This window comes from Amblyomma maculatum, unplaced genomic scaffold (assembly GCF_055883805.1).
Source record: "Amblyomma maculatum isolate TAMU_Amacu unplaced genomic scaffold, ASM5588380v1 scaffold_18, whole genome shotgun sequence".
NCBI classification, from domain to species: Eukaryota; Metazoa; Arthropoda; class Arachnida; order Ixodida; family Ixodidae; genus Amblyomma; species Amblyomma maculatum.
This window is the reverse complement of record NW_028146743.1, coordinates 5511843-5530914: the sequence shown is the minus strand read 5'-3', so window position 1 is coordinate 5530914 and position 19072 is coordinate 5511843. Positions and strand designations below refer to the sequence as shown.

The window sequence follows — 19072 nt, the reverse complement described above, 5'->3', positions numbered from 1 at the left end:
TTTTTGCAGTGTGATTCAGTACAGTGGCGTCACAAAAGAGGTGTGGGAATGCGGTCCGCACTGGGTGCAGCGCTCATGGGGGTGCAGCTGCTTTGGGAGGGAGGAAGGGGCGGAGGCGGAATAAATTATTGTGTAAAGATAAGAAATTGCGCGCATTGGTGCCGCAGAGACACTGACTCGCAATTGTGATCTTCTCTAACTAATTATTCTATTGTGAGGAGTGCTTGAAAACACATGCCTTAGTTTATGCCAGACTCCTAGTCATTTTAACGTTGGACTGCCTGTGTACATGTGTGCCCTGGAAATACCAGCATTAACCTGATACCCATCCGAAACCCCATGCGCGGGAGCATGTTAGACCACACCCTGCAGTGGCCGCACCGCCGCATCGCCTATGTGTGCAGTTCACTCTCCTTCCCCAAGCGAGTACTGCTGGCAGTATCACTCTGGCAGTATCTCTCTGGCAGTCTTTTGTCTTTTTCATTTATTTCCTATGCCTTTCTCGCTCCTCAGCCCATTCACACATCCGCCTCACACCTTGAAAATGCCGAAAGGCACGGAATGCCTGTTGCTCAGTGGAATGGCAAGTCTGAACACAGCGCACTGACTAGAAAAATAAAGATAAGATGAAGGGCACCTTTAGCGCCCACCGTCTCCCAGCTTCGAAAAACCGTTTTACGCTTAATATTTTCTGCTGGTATGGCATCAATACGCATTAGTAACTTTGCAGTCTGGATGCTGAAGTCAACTTGCACGTTTTTGAGGAAAAAAGGGGAGAAAAGTTAAATGTAGAAAATGCAAAGGCTTTCACCTATGCATGCGGCATATGAATTAAAGGCTCTGCTGGGTACCTATACTACAGCGCGTGGTATCACACTGGACAATACCTGTCTTAAGCCGCTTGCTCAGTGAATTTTCTCAGAACTTACACGTGCTATTGTTTAGGCCTTTTTCGCAAGTATGTGCTTTTGATGAATTGCTTTGATGAGGTGCTTTTGCTGAATTGTCAGTCCTGGGCCATGGTTGCTGCGTCTGAGTATTAAAAGAAAACAAATGCCACTTTACTTGCACTGTGTGGTTGGGTGCAGGGCGAACTTGACTTCAAAGCAAACCATGGGGACAGAGGAGTTAAAGAGGAAGTTGCGATCCCGTGCCTAAAGCACGGGGATGGGGGGGGGGGTGCTGCGCTGCGCCTGCACACCGGGTGCGAGTTACCCTAGCGACGTCACTGACGCAGTAACAGCAGTGTCTCGTTGCAAACGGCTCCTTTGCATTAAGTGGATGCTTCACCGCAAGGACATTAACTCATGTAGTGAAGCATACTCAAACCTCAACAGTTCAGCATACTTGAAGAGCGGAGGAGGCACGTGGATGCAAGCAAGAAAAATATGAGTACGCTTTAGAACGGCGTGAGGCCATCCCGAAATAAAACTAAAAGGCCAATGACGCTTGCTGCAGTGTCTGAAATGGCATGATTGGCCTTGCCAGTCACAGAAAGTTGTGGGTCGTGGGCGGGTGGTTTAAGAGGTGGGTGGCAAAATTACTGGCGCGGTTTTGCCTCCCACCCTGGAGAGAACCTTAGTAATGGCTGATTATACAAATGACATAGCTCAGTATCGCCTTTTGCATCGCATAATGTATTCCAGGCAGGTTTGTTTTCCTGGGCCTATAAGAATGAGTTTGCTCCTCTTTCTGCTCACTGTTGATGTAGTGATGAAGCTAGCCTAATGAGGAAGCACTGGCAGCCCTGCTGTAATTCACACTTTCTGTCTGATATAGTGAGACAGCTTTTCTCAAGAGCAGTACAGCTGTGGACCAATATTTTTATTATTCTAGTTACGGCCAGCTTAGTCACAGTTAACAAAATAGGCTTATTGATTGATCGCATGATTTGTTGCATCAGCATTCTTTACAAAAAGCAGCTTACTTTTAGTTTAAAACTCATCCTCATGTGCCAACTGCAGGGATGTCTTTATGGAGAAGCACTGGAAGAGCGTCATCCACCGCTCTGTGTGTGACTACTTCTTCGATGTGCAAAAGAAGGCCGCTAGTCCTGAGGACATCCCCCCCGTCATCTCAGCCCCACATCACTACCTCATCAACATTTACCGTAACAAGATGTTCTTTGTGGCTGTTACCATGTCTGAAGGTGAGGATGCATTGCGGAAAGGAACAACTGTTTGCTGAAAACTGAGTGGTGGTCATCAAATGAGGCAGGTGCTGGAGATGCATTGTCTGCATTCTACATAATCGCAGCAAACTAGTAGTGCTCAATATCAATTTGAGCAAAACAAGCGCTTTTCGTTTTTTATATGCAGTGCTTAGCACATGGTTGTGTTGATGTATATTCAGGCATGTGAATGTTTATTGAAATTGCACATCTCTGGTTATAATTCATTGTGGTCCAGTCAGTAATTCCTTTTGGAACTCACTTCAAAGAGTTTTAGTGTGATAGGGGAGGTTTTCTTTGTGACTGACATGAAGAGCTTTGAAAGCAGTAGTGTCGTCTGAAAGGACAAAATGTTTTTGCAAAACTGTGGTGCTTGCTGGGGATAATGTTATTTGACGTTCTACTGGTGTTGAAAATTTAATATCATTGTGTTCATTGGTATAAACACCAAATAACATATCCTTTTCATGTGCCGGTAATGGTGGTCTCTGATTTGCTAAGTTTTGTTCAGGATTTTTGTACCTTTGCATTGTTGGATTTGTGGAGTTCTTGGCTAGCACTGCTGAAGCATTTGAAGAAAATAAATTAGTAGAACTGTGGTTAAGGCAGTGACATTGGTTTCGTGAGCATGTAGTGAACTACTCAAGTTTACCATGCCTCAGTGAGTGGCACCATGTGTGAAACTCCGTGGTGTACTGTTCATTTTAACGAAGCATCCACATTTTTGTGTTCCATTCTTAGGTGCAGAAAAACGATGGTACTTGATAGAATTGGGCTTGCTTGAAATACGAGCATGCCTAGGATTCCTCACAGTGTGAATGCATTTACGTATTGGCCAACATACTGGTGGAAAATAAAAATGTCTGCCTCATGACTGTTACTATAGTGGTTACCAGCCATCCCAGATTCTTTGGGGCAGTTCAGACTTTACATTAGGACTCCCGAATCTTAACTTGACATAGTTGTGTCACATTTGTCGTGGACATAGGTCATAGGCCTGCTGTTGTTTATTAGCAGTCAGACTGCACCGAATGCTCACACAACGAGCATGATATTAAATTACAAATGTCTTCATGAAAAGAGCGTCTTTCATTAGGTGGACCTTGTGGGGGTACAAGAAGTCAAAGGTTCATGGAACTTGTTTTGGCACAGCTGCATGTCAGGCTAAACTTCCACTTTGAAAACCGGGATATTCATTGGTACATTTTCGAGCAGGGCACTTAGCAAGCCTCTGGTATTAAAGCAAAGTGCTACTAATTTAGAGGCCACAAGAATCCAGTTCTGGGGCATTCCTAAGGCAGTTTTAAGTTTGCTTGAAAACAGCAAAGCAAAAGCAGAATGCTGTTTTAACCTGCATTAATAAAACCAAATTTCGCAGTCTTGTAGGCCATGTTTTTCCATGTGCTTCCCCATGTTCTCTATCCAGGCTTCCTTTATAAAAGCTTAGTAACTATGGTGGCTACATACAGAGTGTTCCATATTTATCTTTCCACATTGGGAAAAATTCTCCTCTGAAAACTACTGGACTATTTGCGCTCAAATGCCAATCACGAGGTAGCTCATGATAGTCTACATTTTTTTAATAGGTAATTTAACATCTGGACTTGCCTGATTTTTCCAGATATAGCACAAAGCTGCAGTCGGCTTTGGCAGAGCATTTTGTAAAAGCGAGCGAAGCAGCTAATTTAACAGGCTTTACCATCTGGCGAACTGCGAGGCAACCAATGTGCCGAACAGTACGGGACTTGGCCTCGCAGGTTACCAGATGGCGCAGCCTGTCGAGTCAAATGCCCCGCTCACCATGACAGAAGGCTCTGCCACAGCCGACTGCAGTTTTTCATTCGGATCAATACAGGCAAGTTCCAATCTTAAATTGCTTATCGGAATACGTGGACCATCACAAGCTGCACTGTGTTCAATGTTTGAGCCCAAATAGTGCAGTATTTTACGCACAAAAATTTTTTACAATCCGGGTGGATATATATGGAACACCCTGTACATGCAGCACACAGTGTTGTTCAGTTTGCTTCCGTTTGCCTCCAAATGCAGATTTCCAAGAAATAGCTAGTGCTTGTTAACAAGCACTGGCTTGGAGCTTTTTCTTGAACTGCATTTGTTTGAAATATGTTTTTCACCTGTTCTTTTGCATTGATAGGAGTAATTTGCATGTACTCTTGGGGACAATAACTCTTCAGGTTGGTTGAGCAGAAATGAAAGCTGACAGCTCTGTTCTGATGTATACTAGCTCTAAACCATGCTTGCTAAGGTGAAAGTCTCACATTCTCATGATCATCATGAAATCTTGTCATTGAATGCTCACCTTCATCATGAAATCATCAAAAAATCAGTGGGCTGACTACTGTGCTGGTTCTTGAAATTGTGTCTGTGACAAGTCATTGCTGTAATCATAATGGTTCTCATCTTTTTAACAAATTTGCAGTGCCACCACTGTTCGTGATAGAGTTCCTGCACCGTGTTGTTGACACATTCGTTGACTACTTCAGTGACTGCACAGAGTTCCTTATCAAGGAGCACTATGTGGTTGTCTACGAGGTATGCAAAACACCAGTTTCTGTTGTTTTCTTGATTTATTCAGAAGCGGTATGGCCCCGCCGTGGTGATAACAGTGGTTAGGGTGCTTGACTGCTGTACCGAAGGATGTGGGATTGACGCCCACCCACAGTGGCCGCTTTTTGATGGAGGCGAAAAGCTAGGCGCCCGTGGGCGGTGCGGTGTCAGTGCACGTTGGAAGAACCCCAGGATCGAAATTTTCAGTGACTCACGCTATGTCGTCTTCATAGACTGAGTCACTTTGGGATGTTCAACCCCAAACTGAAGCGGTATGGTGTTGCCAGACCAACACATCACACCGCTCATTCAGGAATGTGATTCAGAAATTCCCGTGACGTGTCTGACTGGCTAAATATCATTGCTGCAAGTTTACTTGGGTGCCATGTTTGTTTTATTTCATATTAATGTGTTCAAAAACACAATGAATTTGTACATAGCCCTAGGATTGTGCAGTTTTTTTTTTTGGGGGGGGGGGGGGGGGGGGGGGGGGGGAGGGGGCATTGAATGTTCTTCAGATTTTAAGCTAAATAAATAGGTTACTCCAAATTCAGGTACGAAGATCATCTAGTTGCGTTTTGTAAACGTGATAGTTTTTGCTTTTGGGGTGCTCTTCAAGGCCATTTTAGTACCTTTTTAGACAATGTGCTAGGGGCCTCACTTTTTATGCATAAAGCTTCAAGCCATGGTTCCCTCTTTGAAGTTATTTCCCTTGCGCATGCATGCAGCTATATTGGCCCACACGAAAGTCTGTGGAGAGGGCCATCACTACCTTTGCTTTTGTGTCTGCTTTCCTGAAATCCTGTGCTCATTTCTGAACTTTCTGGATGAAAGTTTACCTTATTGTTTTGTACTGTATTGCTGTTGCATTGTATTGGGTCTCCTGGGCCTTGTCAAGCTTTTACCCCAGGAGACCTTTTCCTTCTTCATGGGAAAAAAAAATATATGTATATATATATGTATGCCTGTGTTGTGTGTGAGAGAGCTTTTACAATTAGACGTTATCACTGCCACCAACTGGTTACCCACTCTTTGTAGCTTTGGGAGGGACTCTTATGTGAAAACTAAGGAGGAAGCACGTGGAGGGAATGCAGGCTACAAGAATTCCTCGAGCAGCCCTGCACATGTTCAAGATTGCACTCAGTTTAAAAAGAAAAGTGTCCATTAGCTACAGTGGGCCTTTCAGTATTTTTCTGCATCTTTTAAGCTTGTTCATTTGTCTTGGCAAATCAGCCTTGTGTACGTTTTTCATTTTATTGTCTGTGCACGTGAGGTTTTAAGAGTATAGTTTTAAGTTGTTTTATCAGGCTTTTTTGTGTTCTTTGATCTGGTCCTCTCTTTTATTTGCATGAATGCTTTGATGAATTCTTGTGTGTGATTTGCTCATTTGTGAGCTCAGGTTAGAAGTTACTGTGCTGCCTGTACATTCAAAGCTTGTAGTTTCCTAAATTGAAAGTAGTTTATTTCCTTTTCAGTATCTTGATAAAGCTTGTAGAACTCTGCTATTACTGTATCTGTCATATTGCAAAACTTTATTTTTGTTTTGTCATCTTGCCTCTGTAAAGTGACCAAAGCTCCTGATTTTACATTCAGAGAAGTAGTAAGTTGCACGGTTACCTGGTGCGGTGTTCATTAACTACTAGCATCTGCTTTTTGGTGAACTAGCTCATTCATGTAAATAAGCTGCAGTGCAAGAGCTTGCAAAAGCAATTATGTTAATGGTCAAATTATGCAGCTCCTGGATGAAATGCTGGACAATGGCTTCCCACTTGCCACGGAGTCTAACATCCTCAAAGAGCTCATCAAACCACCTAACATTCTCCGAACGCTTGCCAATACTGTCACAGGTCGCACCAAGTAAGTTGTGTATGAATCCATCTTATGGTTGATGCTGCTGTTTTCTGATATTGCTCAAGCTAGTGCTACACTCGAGCCTTGTCTTCACAAGCACAGTTTTAAAGCTTTCTAGATATGCTAAAATATATGGGCTTGAAATGAAAGCACGGAACAGTCCCTGGTTCTTCACAAAAATTTATGAAAATCACAGCTGTGTTAATGTTAGCAACACTGGTGAACTGAGCAGCAAAGAAGTATAGATAATATTAGTGGCTCTCCTATTCTCTTCACTGAGTCGTCAGTGTGATCCTCATGAATGGATGGAAGTTAGGAGCATCCCCTTTGAAATGGGGTGGTGACAATTTCCACTTTGTTCAGGCTGTCTTTCCGTATTTAAAAAAAAAATTCAACTTTAACAACTTTCATCATTGTCTCTCTATATTTTTAATTGAATTGCATTTTTAATTCTGATTCAGTATCTTTATGTCCCCGCCCTGCTACTTAAGCACCGGTCCTCCAAACGCTTCCTGCTAACTTCTATTGCAAATTACAAACGCGTCCTGCTAACCTCTACTGCAAATTAATTCGAGTTTCCTTTGCCATTTCTCAACCGTAAGCACTTGGGGAGAGTGGCTGTGCCCCCTTCGACATCTGGATGGATACTGCCACATTACAGCATAAGATGTTCAATTGTTTCTGGGCATCTACCAACTTTTTCATCATCTTCACGTTCTACCACAACCTGATCTAGCTTCAAAAAAGGCCTCTGCTTCTTGGAGTTGTCGTAGAAAGCTTCCTTCTTAATTTGGTTTTTCCACTTCCTGTATAGGTCTAGAGTCTGTTGCATTATTCAAGGTTTTACCCTCTGTGTCTTTTACCTGTTGTTTACTGTTCTTTTTTTTCTCTGCCCTGTTTCCCTACATACCAACTGGTTAATTTTGTTGTCCTTTTTTGCCACTCTGAGACCGTGCCCTTTCCGCATAAGTAATTATCTCTGCTGCCCACCTATTATTGTCCAGTTTCCTGGGGCAATCTTTATATATTATCTTGCTGTGGACTTCTCTTGCTTCAAAAGATGCGCAATCCATATCACCTTGTATACTGCCTCATTTGTAGCTTTGCCATGGGCCTCAAGTGCTAATCTTCCCACAGCTTTCTGATCTGTCTCTAACTCCCGACTGAACTTCTGTCCTTAAGCACAAAACTGCATTACCAAAGATAAGTCCTGTGCCATTATTTTTTTCCAAATACCTCTCAGTACTTCATACCTGTTATACCCCCATAATCCTCTGCGATTCATTATTGCAGCATCTCTTTGCCCCTTCGCCCTGGCAGTCTGTTCATGTTCTTGCATGTATACCTTTCCTTCACTTATCCATACCCTGAGATACTTATATTCCGCCAATCTTTAGTATCTCACTCCCTTGTATTGTAACCATTCGATCAGTGGAATCATTGAATAACCATCAGACCTGACTTAATTGCTCTGAAAGTGAAGCCTACAGTCTCTTTCATCACCACGAGTCACTACCAAGATAATTCTTGAGACCGCACACACACACACACACACACCTCTTGCAACTCCCTGGTATCTTCATGTCTCTTTAACTCACTCCCTGCCTCTCTCGATACAACTCGTATGAAAAGAAATATTGCGGGCATCTTGCGCTGTCTACATAGAGGCCGCATAAATGCATGTAATTTGTTGGGTACATTTCAAACAACAAATAAAGAGGATATTTCTAGGTCCCCATCATCATTATCATCATCATCATTACCATCGCATTGCTTCATTCTTGTCTCAGCAGCGAGCTACGGCGAGTAAGCGTGTCAGGTGCATTCGTGCCTTGACAGACAAATCTATTCATGAACAGTTCATGAATTCTGACTCATATGCAAGTGACAATGAATGAGCTCAGCTAAGCAACTAGTCAAGTGCAGAGAGCAAGGAAGAACTCCTGCCACCTAGGAATCCACAGAAGAAGATGAAACCCGGCAAGTGGAATAAAGAATGTTTACATGCCCTGCATCATCACTAGCATAAAATTTGCATGGAAATGACATGCAAAATAAAAGAGCCAGCAAGGAGTGAGGAGCAGGCAGAAAAAAGATTGGGAGTGAAAGCATTAGGTAGAGGTTGTAAGTCTTCCTTGTTATCGGCTAATAGTACCGTATTGTCTGCATACATTAAACCTGGCAGCTGCTGCTCTACATCCCTTCCTCCTAGTTTGTGCAAAAGATCAAAATCAAGCTGGCTTTCTTGCACCCTCCTTTCCTTATTTTTCATGAAAAGCAGCTGTGAAAGCGGACAACCTTGCCTTGATCCTTTATGTACTACCTCAACAGTAGATGTACTGGTGCGGACAAAAGTAAATGGAGCACATTATTTTCTTCTAAAATTTTTGATGTGTTGCATAATTAAAACTGGCTGTCAGGGTGTTTGCAAACCGGCAGTAAGACGCCAGTGCCCTTTCACTTGGACAAACATCATTTTCTTATCTCCAGTGCAGGAGGCATGATATTATTTTGAAGGGAAAAACATGCTCTGTTTATGTCCACACGTGTACTTCTTAACCCCTCCCATACAACTTCATCTTTATGGTCTCGGTATATTTCCTCTAGTAATTCAATTACCTTTCCTCGATACCTTCTCCTTTTAGTATGTTCTACAGAAGCTTCCTATTTATGCTGTCATAAGCACCGCATTTGTCCAGGAAGATTAAATACAGTGGTCGGCTTATCCACCATGGCTAACTCTATGCATTGGATTAGCACGAAGATGCTATCAGGTACCTACCGAATCTAAAATCCCTCTGCAGTTCTCCCAGTATGTTATTCTTTTCTATCCATGCCTGTTTCAGTTTCACCGCTTGCATTGCCAGCCGGTAGGTAACTGGCGTTATTGTGATCAGTCTAGAAGATTTTATAGTAACCCTATCACCGCTCCCTCTAAAGGTTCAATTCATCCTACTCCATCGCCAACTGTCTGCAATTTGTTTATTTTTTATAACAGTTTTCAATGCATTTAACGTGTCTTTGCTTCTTGCACCAAGTCCATTAATTAGCTTGATTGCAATTAGATTTCCTCTGCCTCTGCGGCTGTATCCTAGAAATATTTGTCTCCACCGTCTTCCAATTAAGATTGGTCAGTTCTAAACACTTTATTGTTATGCTTTCCAGAGCTGCTTCGCTATTTGGGGAAATCGCTCTATCATTGCCCCTGAATGATTAGACTATAACTGAAGTACGTATTCTATAGCATCGTCTTCTTTTAGACGTTTTCTCTCGGTGTCTTGAATCTGTTCCGGCTTTTTCTTTTCACCCAGACAGCTTATACAACTCCAGAATTTCCTCGGCCCTGCTTTAGTTGCGTCGTACACTTCAGTCATCCATCGATCGGTGTACTGCTTTATTTTACTGCGCAGGACAATCTGTACTGTCAGTTTTTTCTTTTTTCTTTGCTGATAGGATTCCCACTTTTTGTGTATTTCGTCTTTAGAAAGCTGCGCCTTCTTTGCTTGTCTGTGTTCTCTGGAAGCCACCTGCCTTCATTCGATGGCCTTCGTTCGATAAGAGGAATGCAAAAGATGCGGGGCAGAGAGACTATGAGCTTATGCACATTGTCTCTATGTTTGTCGTCTGAGTCTTCTAATTATGGAACTATTCGCTGTCATGACTACACTTGCTGTGCGGCTTTCCTCATATTTAGGCAGAACTTTCCCATTGCCGTAATGTTGCTCGAGAAAATGACGAACTGTCTGATAAATGCACCATTTCATCAAACCTGCCATGTGCTGCGACAAAATGGTGATTTTCCGCAAATTTACGCCGAAGTGCTATTCCAGCTACCAATTTTTGCAGCAAATATGAAGATGCTACCGCCTGATGTACAGAGGCATGACTGTACTTCCTTCTCCTGATGTGTGACAAGAAAGATGGCTGTCCCGTTTTGCTTTCAGACCCTTTACCGTCTGCTCTTAGTACACAGTGTGCATATGTGTTGCAAATGCACTTCGGGGGCACGAAAATCTCGTAATTTGGTGCCCGTTAAGTGAAATTTAGATAATTAAAACTAGGAGCACCGTCCCTACTGACGCCCATGTAAGTCTATGGCATCGGACACTCGTTAATTCCGACATGGGCAGACTCGCACGGGGTTATTTGGATGGGTGGGGGGGGGGGGTGGGGGGGTTAAAGTACGCCCCACAAAGCCAGCGATCTTCCAGATAGACTTACCCGAACCTGACTTGCTTGGGACAGTGGTGACCGCAACACCTCAGGCGGGTGCACTGTGGCAAGCATGACGGCGCGATCAGAAGTCCCTCATTGCTGAAATACAGCCCAGCCGTATAGTTTGTTTCCCTTTTTTTTAAATCTGCGCCATCCTGCCGCTGCCATTAGGCACATGCATCAGCCAGTAGTGCCATTTTGGACACTTGCTTTGCGTGCACTGGCCTTTTAGTTTAATTCTCGGATGGCGTCACGCCATTCTAACTCACATTCCCCTCTCTTGCGTCCACGAGCTTCCGCCACTCTTTGAGTATGCTGAACCGTGGTGTTTTGAGGATGCTTCGCTGCATAGTGCAGTAATCTATCAAAACATTTTTACTCAATGTGCCTTTAAAAGTTCAAGGTCTCAATGTCACTTGAATGTCTGGGTACTGAAACCAAGTTGCAGCTGTAGCTGTTAAGAAACACTTGCAGAAAAGCCTGCATTGATGTTGTGGTTGTAGAGCGAAAATGGCACATGATTTTGTGTTGAAATTGTGATGCAAGCATTTTTTGTGCAGTGTTCAGGGGGGTGACGTCATACCCCTCCGCTTCTAGTTTAGCGTCCATTTTGTAGTTAAGTTGGAGGCTAGTTTGTGATGTGGATTTGAACTGATGACATTGGTACCTCCGATTGTGTGCTGTTAATTGTAAGTGTAGGTCTCCATCGAAAAGCGAGACAAACTGCGCCAAAAACCAACCTAAAGAAAAAAATGTATTATAAAAATTTGCAGAATGAAAAGTCAGTGTTAAAGCGTCTACTCTTAAGGCTAAGCTTGAGTCTCCCTGCAATTTTTTGTGCACTTTTCTGTGTTGTTTTGTCTGACCTGCACTTTGTAGACGAATTTTGAAAAGTGGGTAAACATTTGCAGATACAATAGATTTCCTTTAAGACGAGTTTGAAGGGACCAGAAAATTTCTTCCTCTTACCAAAAGTTTATTTAAAGGAAGTGGCCCTACAAAAGAGGTGAGCATGCTAGGTGTGTCCAAATATGTGACATAACGAAGACAATAAAATAGCCTTCCAGAGTGAGCATGACTGCAAGTAATGCATCCGTTGTACTGTGCATGAAGTGACAGTTATCCTACCTGAAAATGGCACTGGTGTAGTTTTGTTTTTTGTTTTTTCACTGTCTTACCTTTCTCACTGTATCCTATGGCGACTCCCTTTTTTCTTTATTTTGCTTTCCGTTCTACTTTAAGCATTTCTAAGGTGGCCAGCAGGGTAGGGTGTGTGTGTGTGTTCTCCCATCTCACTCCATCTTCAGCGTATCCGTTACCTGCTTGACTAGAAGGCACATGGTGCGCCTTTTATACGTTACAAGCAATGCGCATAACGTTATCTACCCATTTCCGCGTCTCAATGATATGTACACCCTGGAGAGGTTAAGCCTGAAGTCAACGCGCAGGCCTGCTTTGCACGTACATACGTGCCTTTTAGTCTGTGGGATGTAGTGGGCTCACATAACGTACATGCGATGCCAAGATCTGACCATGTCAGATTTCTGCCGGTGCAGGCGCTGTAATGCCCTGCCTTTTCTACACTGGCAAAAAAAATTGTCTGCAAGAAAGTGTGGTTCTGAAAGGCAGCTTCGCTGCAGTTTTTCACTATAGTGCGGACAAACCATCTTGCTAGGGGACGCGTTCTTGTGCAGAAGCTCTTTGCATACTTGATAGTGCCCTGCGGATGCCCCATAAGTACTGTTACGGCGGGGGGCATTATGGTTTATGTTCGTTGTGAAAGTTCATCTTAATCGAATGACACGCGAAACAGTTCATCTAAGCGGATTCTTTTCATGTTGAGTCCCATGGTAAACCAGTCAAAGGTCTCACATTGTTCTTAAATGAATTCTTCGTAATGAAAGTCCACTGCAGTCTGTTGTTACTTCAGGGTCAGTGATTTGTTTTGGGTATGTGTATAAACAAGGTTGCCAGAAAAGAAAGGTATAATAGCCCCATATATGCATAATAGCCCCAGTTGCATCTTGGGAAACAACGTGGAGGTGGAAGGAAATGCTTTATTTGTGCATTTGTCTGCTAAATGGGCAATACACCAAGTATGCAATGTTATTCTTTTGTGTGAAGGCGGATATTGAATCAGTAAGGGTGATTTCTGTGACATTGGGCACACTTGACTTTGGCATTGCAGACAGAAAGATTGGGTGGGGACATGTTAGTTGGATTGAAAATGAGTAAAAAAAATGTGTGTTTTGAAGTATTGTACCAGTGTTTTTATTCGAGTCTCTTTGTATACGGGATTGTTTGTTTGACGTGTTAATTTGCAGCTTAAGCAGAGCATACTGAAATCAGCTTTACTACCACTTCTAAGGCAAAACTGCCATGTGCCAAATGTAGCTGTTTGATGTGTACATGAGGTGAGGTATGATCAGGAGGGATTTATTTATTAAGACTTGAGTGCGTTTTTCAGGGAGAAGTTCTAATGTCTCCTGAGGTGAAGTGAAAGTGTCGGGGCTGAACCCTCACCACAAATTTTTGCCCTGTTCAGCCTGAGCAGCACCTTGCCCACCGGTCAGCTGTCCAATGTCCCGTGGCGTCGAACTGGCGTCAAGTATGCCAACAATGAGGCCTACTTTGACGTGGTTGAAGAGGTGGATGCCATCATTGACAAGAGCGGGTCAGTCATCTCCGCTGAAATTCAGGGATACGTAAGTGACGCATTTTTTATTTTAGATCTGAGGTTTATTTTTCTTGTTTCCTCGCACCATGATGTCCCTGCACATGGAATGCTGCTGGTGGGGAAAACCCGAAGGTTGCCTTGCTTTGCCTACAGCACAACCTCGATAATTCGAACTCGGTTAATTCGAAATCCCGGATAATTCGAAGGTTTTCTGCGGTCCCGTATTTTCCAATGTAAATTTGGCCGGATAATTCGAACAGGCGGCCTGCGCCAGCCCGGTTAATTCGAAAATTTGGACTGCTATGCGGCAATGCCTGATCCATGTTTCGCCGCAAACCCGGCGAAACGACGGCCCTACGGAGCCGCGAGGCAAAGCCACATAGTAATGGTGATGATTTATAGGCGAAGCGCCCCAGCCGGAGCACTCTCTGCACAAAAATCGGTCCACAGTGCGCCTCGCGCACCGCCGAAACACGCACCTGCAGAGGAGAAGACGTGCTTCACTGCAACACGGCGGGCATACCAGTTTTTATCACGTGACCTTGCCCCCACTCCATCCCTTGGTGTGCTTCGCCCACTCTTCCACTGTGCCTCCGACGCTGCAAGTACGCCACCACCACCGCCGCGCCGGTCTCGCCTGCGCCATTTCTTTGTGTTGTGCGCTGTGGTTAGGGGTCGGCTACTGTGCCGTTTTTTTGGGCGGGACTGTGCAGAAGTGCTAGCTTTGTGACCGTAGCAGTGCAAAAATGCCAAAGTACAAGACTTTAACGCTGCAGCAGAAGTTCTGCTTGATCCAGAAAGCAGGCAAGAGCGCTTGTTCGAAGACCGAGTTGGCCAAAAGGCATGGCGTGCCCCTCTTGACGTTGTCCACAATATTGAGCAACAAGTCAAAAATACTAGAGGCTTACGGCAAGACCTATTCTTCGAAGCGGTCACGAGTACGGGCTCCCACGTATCAAGATGTGGAAGCTGCTCTGCTTCGCTGGCTGCAGAAAGCAAACGCTGCCCACCTTCCCATCAATGGAACGCTACTGCGGGAGAAGGCCAACGACCTAGCTCTACAACTTGGGCACGAGGAATTTAAGTGCAGCAATGGATGGTTTTGCCGTTTTAAAGAACGCAATAATTTAACCTTTCTCACCGTCTGTGGTGAGAGCGGCAGCACTAACGAGAGCGTTGTCGAGGATTGGAGAAACCACACATTGGTGCCGCTGCTTAGCGAGTACGGTGCAGACGACGTTTACAACCTTGACGAGGCTGCACTTTTCTCTAAGATGCTGCCAACGAACACATTCACAGTGAAAAACACCGCCATCAAGGGTAGGAAACAGGCCAAGGACCGGATTACTGTGCTGTTCGGCGCAAACATGTGCGGTAAACACAAGCTGCCGCTACTGGTCGTCGGGAAGATGGGGAAGCCTCGCTGCTTCAAAAATGCGCGGCTGCCGCCAAAGGATGAACTCGTCTACAGGCACAATAAGAAAGCCTGGATGACAGGTGCAATATTTGAAGAGTATGTGCGGCAACTTGACCGCAAGTTCGCGGCCACGGGCAGGAATGTCCTATTTGTCATCGACAACTGCCTGGCACATGGCGACATCCCACATCTCCAGGCCATCAGGATGGTATTTTTACCTCCGAACACCACTTCGATCTCACAGCCGATGGACCAAGGCGTCATTCACCACACTAGGAAGATTTATCGGTACCACCTGCTCAAGCGCATGCTCCTTTGCTACGACAATGGCAAGGAGTACTCCATCGACCTCCTCGTAACCATATGCCTCATGGTGTACGCTTGGAAACAAGTGGAGCCCACATTGATCAGGCGGTGTTTTGAACACGGTGGTTTTTCCAGTGAAAGCACTGTTGATGCCGATGCTGACCACCCATGTACTACTACTCTTGACGAAGAAGGAGCAGAGTATTGCGACCACATCAATGCGCTCTGCGCAAAGGATGAGTCCAACGCAGTCGTCTTCGCCGAGTATATCAACATTGAGAGCGAAGAGCAGACTGGCTACTCTGACTTGGAGAGTGAGATCACTGCTGGTACGAACATGCGCGATGACAGCGACGATAGCGACGACGACACCGACGAGCCTCCCCGAGCACCTGCTCTTGGTGAAGTTATCGGATCGCTGAACGTTATCCGTAGTTTTGTTGAGTGCCGCGGTGGAAGTTCAGAGATGTTTTGTCTATTTGACCAACTCGAGAGCATGACCTTAGGAGCCGCAAACTACCGGACGCGGCAAACCAGCATCTCTGATTACTTTCAGTAGTAATTCAAAATATGCCAAATAAAGGTAACACGTTTCTGCAACGAATTTTTTTGCCTAAGTCTTATTTTTTGGTGTGTTCGGTTAATTCGAAAACCCGCTTAATTCGAAGATTTCTCGCAGTCCCGATGACTTCGAATTAACGAGGTTATACTTGCAAACACCAACACGAGAACGTGATGGTGCTTTTGCTGATTGTATCATTAAGTGTTAGGTGTTACAGATGCCCCCGCTTGAGGCTTTGCTGGGGCTGCAGTTTCCCTGAGCTGGTTGTTTTTTAAAATTATACGAGTAGCTTGGACTAAGACTTATTGTTGCACGGCTGCTTAACTCCAAAGGATTTTTTATTGTTTCCGGCCAACAGCTGCGGTTACGTTTCATGGACCTCCCAGTCATGGTAGTGATGGAAAAGATTTTCAAAATATAGCGAGGAAAACGACATGAAGCTGCAATAACCCAAGAGACCGAAACCAGAACTGAGTTTTGACCATAAAGTGCGATGTCATGGATACTGTCACAGAACCTCTTTTGCGTTCACTAATTGGCTGAACTGGTATGTGACTGTGACAGAATTAGGTCATTTTTGTCAGCAATGACTGTTACTATTTAAAAAAAAAATCTTGGAATATCTTTTCTTTTTTTATTAAATATGCAGCAAATATCAATGGGCATGCACGATGTTATGCTTGTAAAATTGTAGATGGAAATTGGCCGAATTTAAGGCACAAAAGGGCGGAATTTAAAATTAATTTGTGCTGGAATGAAATGCTATTGGGTTGTGAAATTTGACGCGAAGAATCGGGAGAGCCGCTTTAAAGGTTTCAGTAAAACGCATTAAGCAAAAAGAATGCTAGCATTGTCCTTTAAAGGGACACTGGAGTGTTTTTGTCGTTGCTGATGTTTGTGCTCCTAAGGCCAGTGCAAAATCAATAATTACAAAAATTTATAAGGTGCAAATAAAATTATACCGGCCATGCAAATTAAAATACAAGCGAGCGAAGGGATCACAACGGAGAGCACTTCACATTCCAAGTGATGAAATTGGCACTGCCAGTCGAAACTGCACCTTGCATGCACTCAACTCGTGCACGCAGTCTCCTTAGTCAATGGTGGCCATGTATACTTAGGGAGGAGATGCAGTATGAAGTTCGCCCCCTTATCAACATGATTGTATGCTTATACAATAGGTTCTTGACATGTCTGAAGGGCTCACGGGTTCGGGAGAAATCTTTGTTGTCAAAAATGAATAAACTCTATATCTAGGAGCACGGAAAATACATTCACTCGGGTCTGTTACAGGTGATAAAGTTAATTTACAATTGCACGCCTTTGCTCACTGTGGTGCATGTCATGCCATGGACGAAATGCGGGCAACATTTGTGGTCGAGGTTAAAGTGATGGCTCGCATGTTTGTATTATGAGGAGCAGTGTGGGAGTGTGTTCACATCACCAGAAATTCTGCCGATTGTAAACCATATACTCTAGCCAGGTAATTGTGGGAAATTCATGTCATGCAGGATTGCATATCATCCGTGATTATATCATTGAGATTCCACCATAGCAGCTGTGTTCATTATCATTACCTTTGGCTGTGTTTTGGGTGTTACTCGTGTCCATATATGCAGGGTCTCTTTTATAATAATGAAGTGCCTGGTTTTGCATGACAGAGTTTGCTCTGCGAAATAGAACAAACACGAGACTTCAATTTTTACAATTCACGATTGGTACGCCAAAAATTTTTATGGTTCACTTACCAATTACTAGCACTAATGATATCACATATTCCTGCTTTTCTTGCGGGCTCACATTTTTGAGTGTGACATGTACTTTTTTTGAGCAAGTTAGAGTAAAAATGTTGTCAACGTGTGGGATATTCTCAGCAGCATCATATTTCAAGCAACAAAAGTAAACAGCTACTTTTGCACCTGATATACTTGTCACCTTCTGTTGTGAAACCTACACTCATTGGGGGAGAGAATCAAAACAGGGTTTGTCTTACACTGTAGGGCTAGTTAGTATACTGCAGTTGATCATCATGTAAACAGTGCACAAGAAGAAAACAGAATGAGCATGCTCTAGTTCATCCTGTTTCTTTTTGTGTCCTGTCTGTTTTGCTTTTTTACATGTTTACATGTTTACCTTCAAAGTAGGGGCAGATCAGTAAACCATGTATGAAACCTTATAAGAGACCTCTCACACAACTGATGCAAACTCCTTCATCATATGTGACTTTTGCAGACGGTTTTAATTGTAACAAAGGATCACAGCGAAAAAAACTTTGTAGTACAAGGTGCCACAAAGCCTCCGAAACTTGTATAAAAAATACTGCAGTTCCCATTGCAGTCGAACCCGCGTGTATCAGACTCGAAGGGGGTCGCAAAAAATATTGTTCGGTGTACAGAAATCAGCTTGACGTCTATTGTGATCATTGCAAATGATGCTGTATTTACTTGTGCAATGAACCCGCTCGCATAATGAACCAGAGCCCTCATTTCTCATTTTTTCTGCTGAAAATATGGGGGGGGGGAACGTTAGTTGCTAGCCTGCCCTTCCTGTTTGCACCTTCATTGTCGCAGTTCACAGTGCATTCATTGGCACCATGTGAAGACGCTGCGCGGCGATAACATTGTGATGAGTTCTAGCCATTTGAGCTTCTGCAAGGTGATATTGGGGAGGGGGGAAGGGGGGGGGGAATTCAGAGTGCCGACAGCTTTGACAGGGGTGTCAGTGGTGGCTTGCTTGGCTTGTCGACACTGGAGAAAGCGTTCAGCGCTGTCTGCCCTATTCGTTCTATATCATGCCTCGATTGGGGGAAGCGTCCAGCGCTGTCTGCCCCATGCTGACCTGGCTTTTGTGACACGCGTTGCCCCCACTGTGCACAGAGTGTCCAACATTCTGTATACCACATGCCGAGCTGTCTTTTCAGCACATGCACCGTGCATGTTGCTGTGAACGAAGGCAGGAAAAGAGGGCGCTAGGAAAGGATGTGCACACTCTTGCACTTCTCGCGTTTCCTCTCTCCCCAAAACTACTGCTGCATTGGCTGCATCTGCTCCGTAACGCCATTGTCAAACTGGTTTCCTCTTGTTCCTCCATGCACGTGGCTAGCAAACGTCACGTGTTGGTGCGCAACAAACGATCATAGCAGGTGCATGCGAGTTCTGCAAAAGAGCACCTTATAGTGCACAATGCAAAGTTCTTTATATCAGACTGGTGAATTTGTAGTTCGATATGCGACGCAACCTTCCTATATTTTTACATGGGATTTTCAAGGGGATATTCCATGAGTTCGATATAAGCAAAATTCGAATT

The 19072-nt window shown here is 44.1% G+C and overlaps 1 protein-coding gene across 2 annotated transcripts in view; it reads left to right on the top strand.

Moving 5' to 3' along the window:
- Nucleotides 1-19072, top strand: part of cm (AP-3 complex subunit carmine) — an 85062-nt gene that overhangs the window by 3656 nt on the left and 62334 nt on the right. For both annotated transcript variants that reach the window (XM_084586359.1, XM_084586360.1), the window contains exons 2-5: nucleotides 1965-2149; nucleotides 4611-4723; nucleotides 6474-6595; nucleotides 13350-13509. In XM_084586359.1, coding sequence (XP_084442485.1) covers nucleotides 1965-2149; nucleotides 4611-4723; nucleotides 6474-6595; nucleotides 13350-13509 — 580 coding nt within the window. The remainder of the gene's footprint in view (nucleotides 1-1964; nucleotides 2150-4610; nucleotides 4724-6473; nucleotides 6596-13349; nucleotides 13510-19072) is intronic.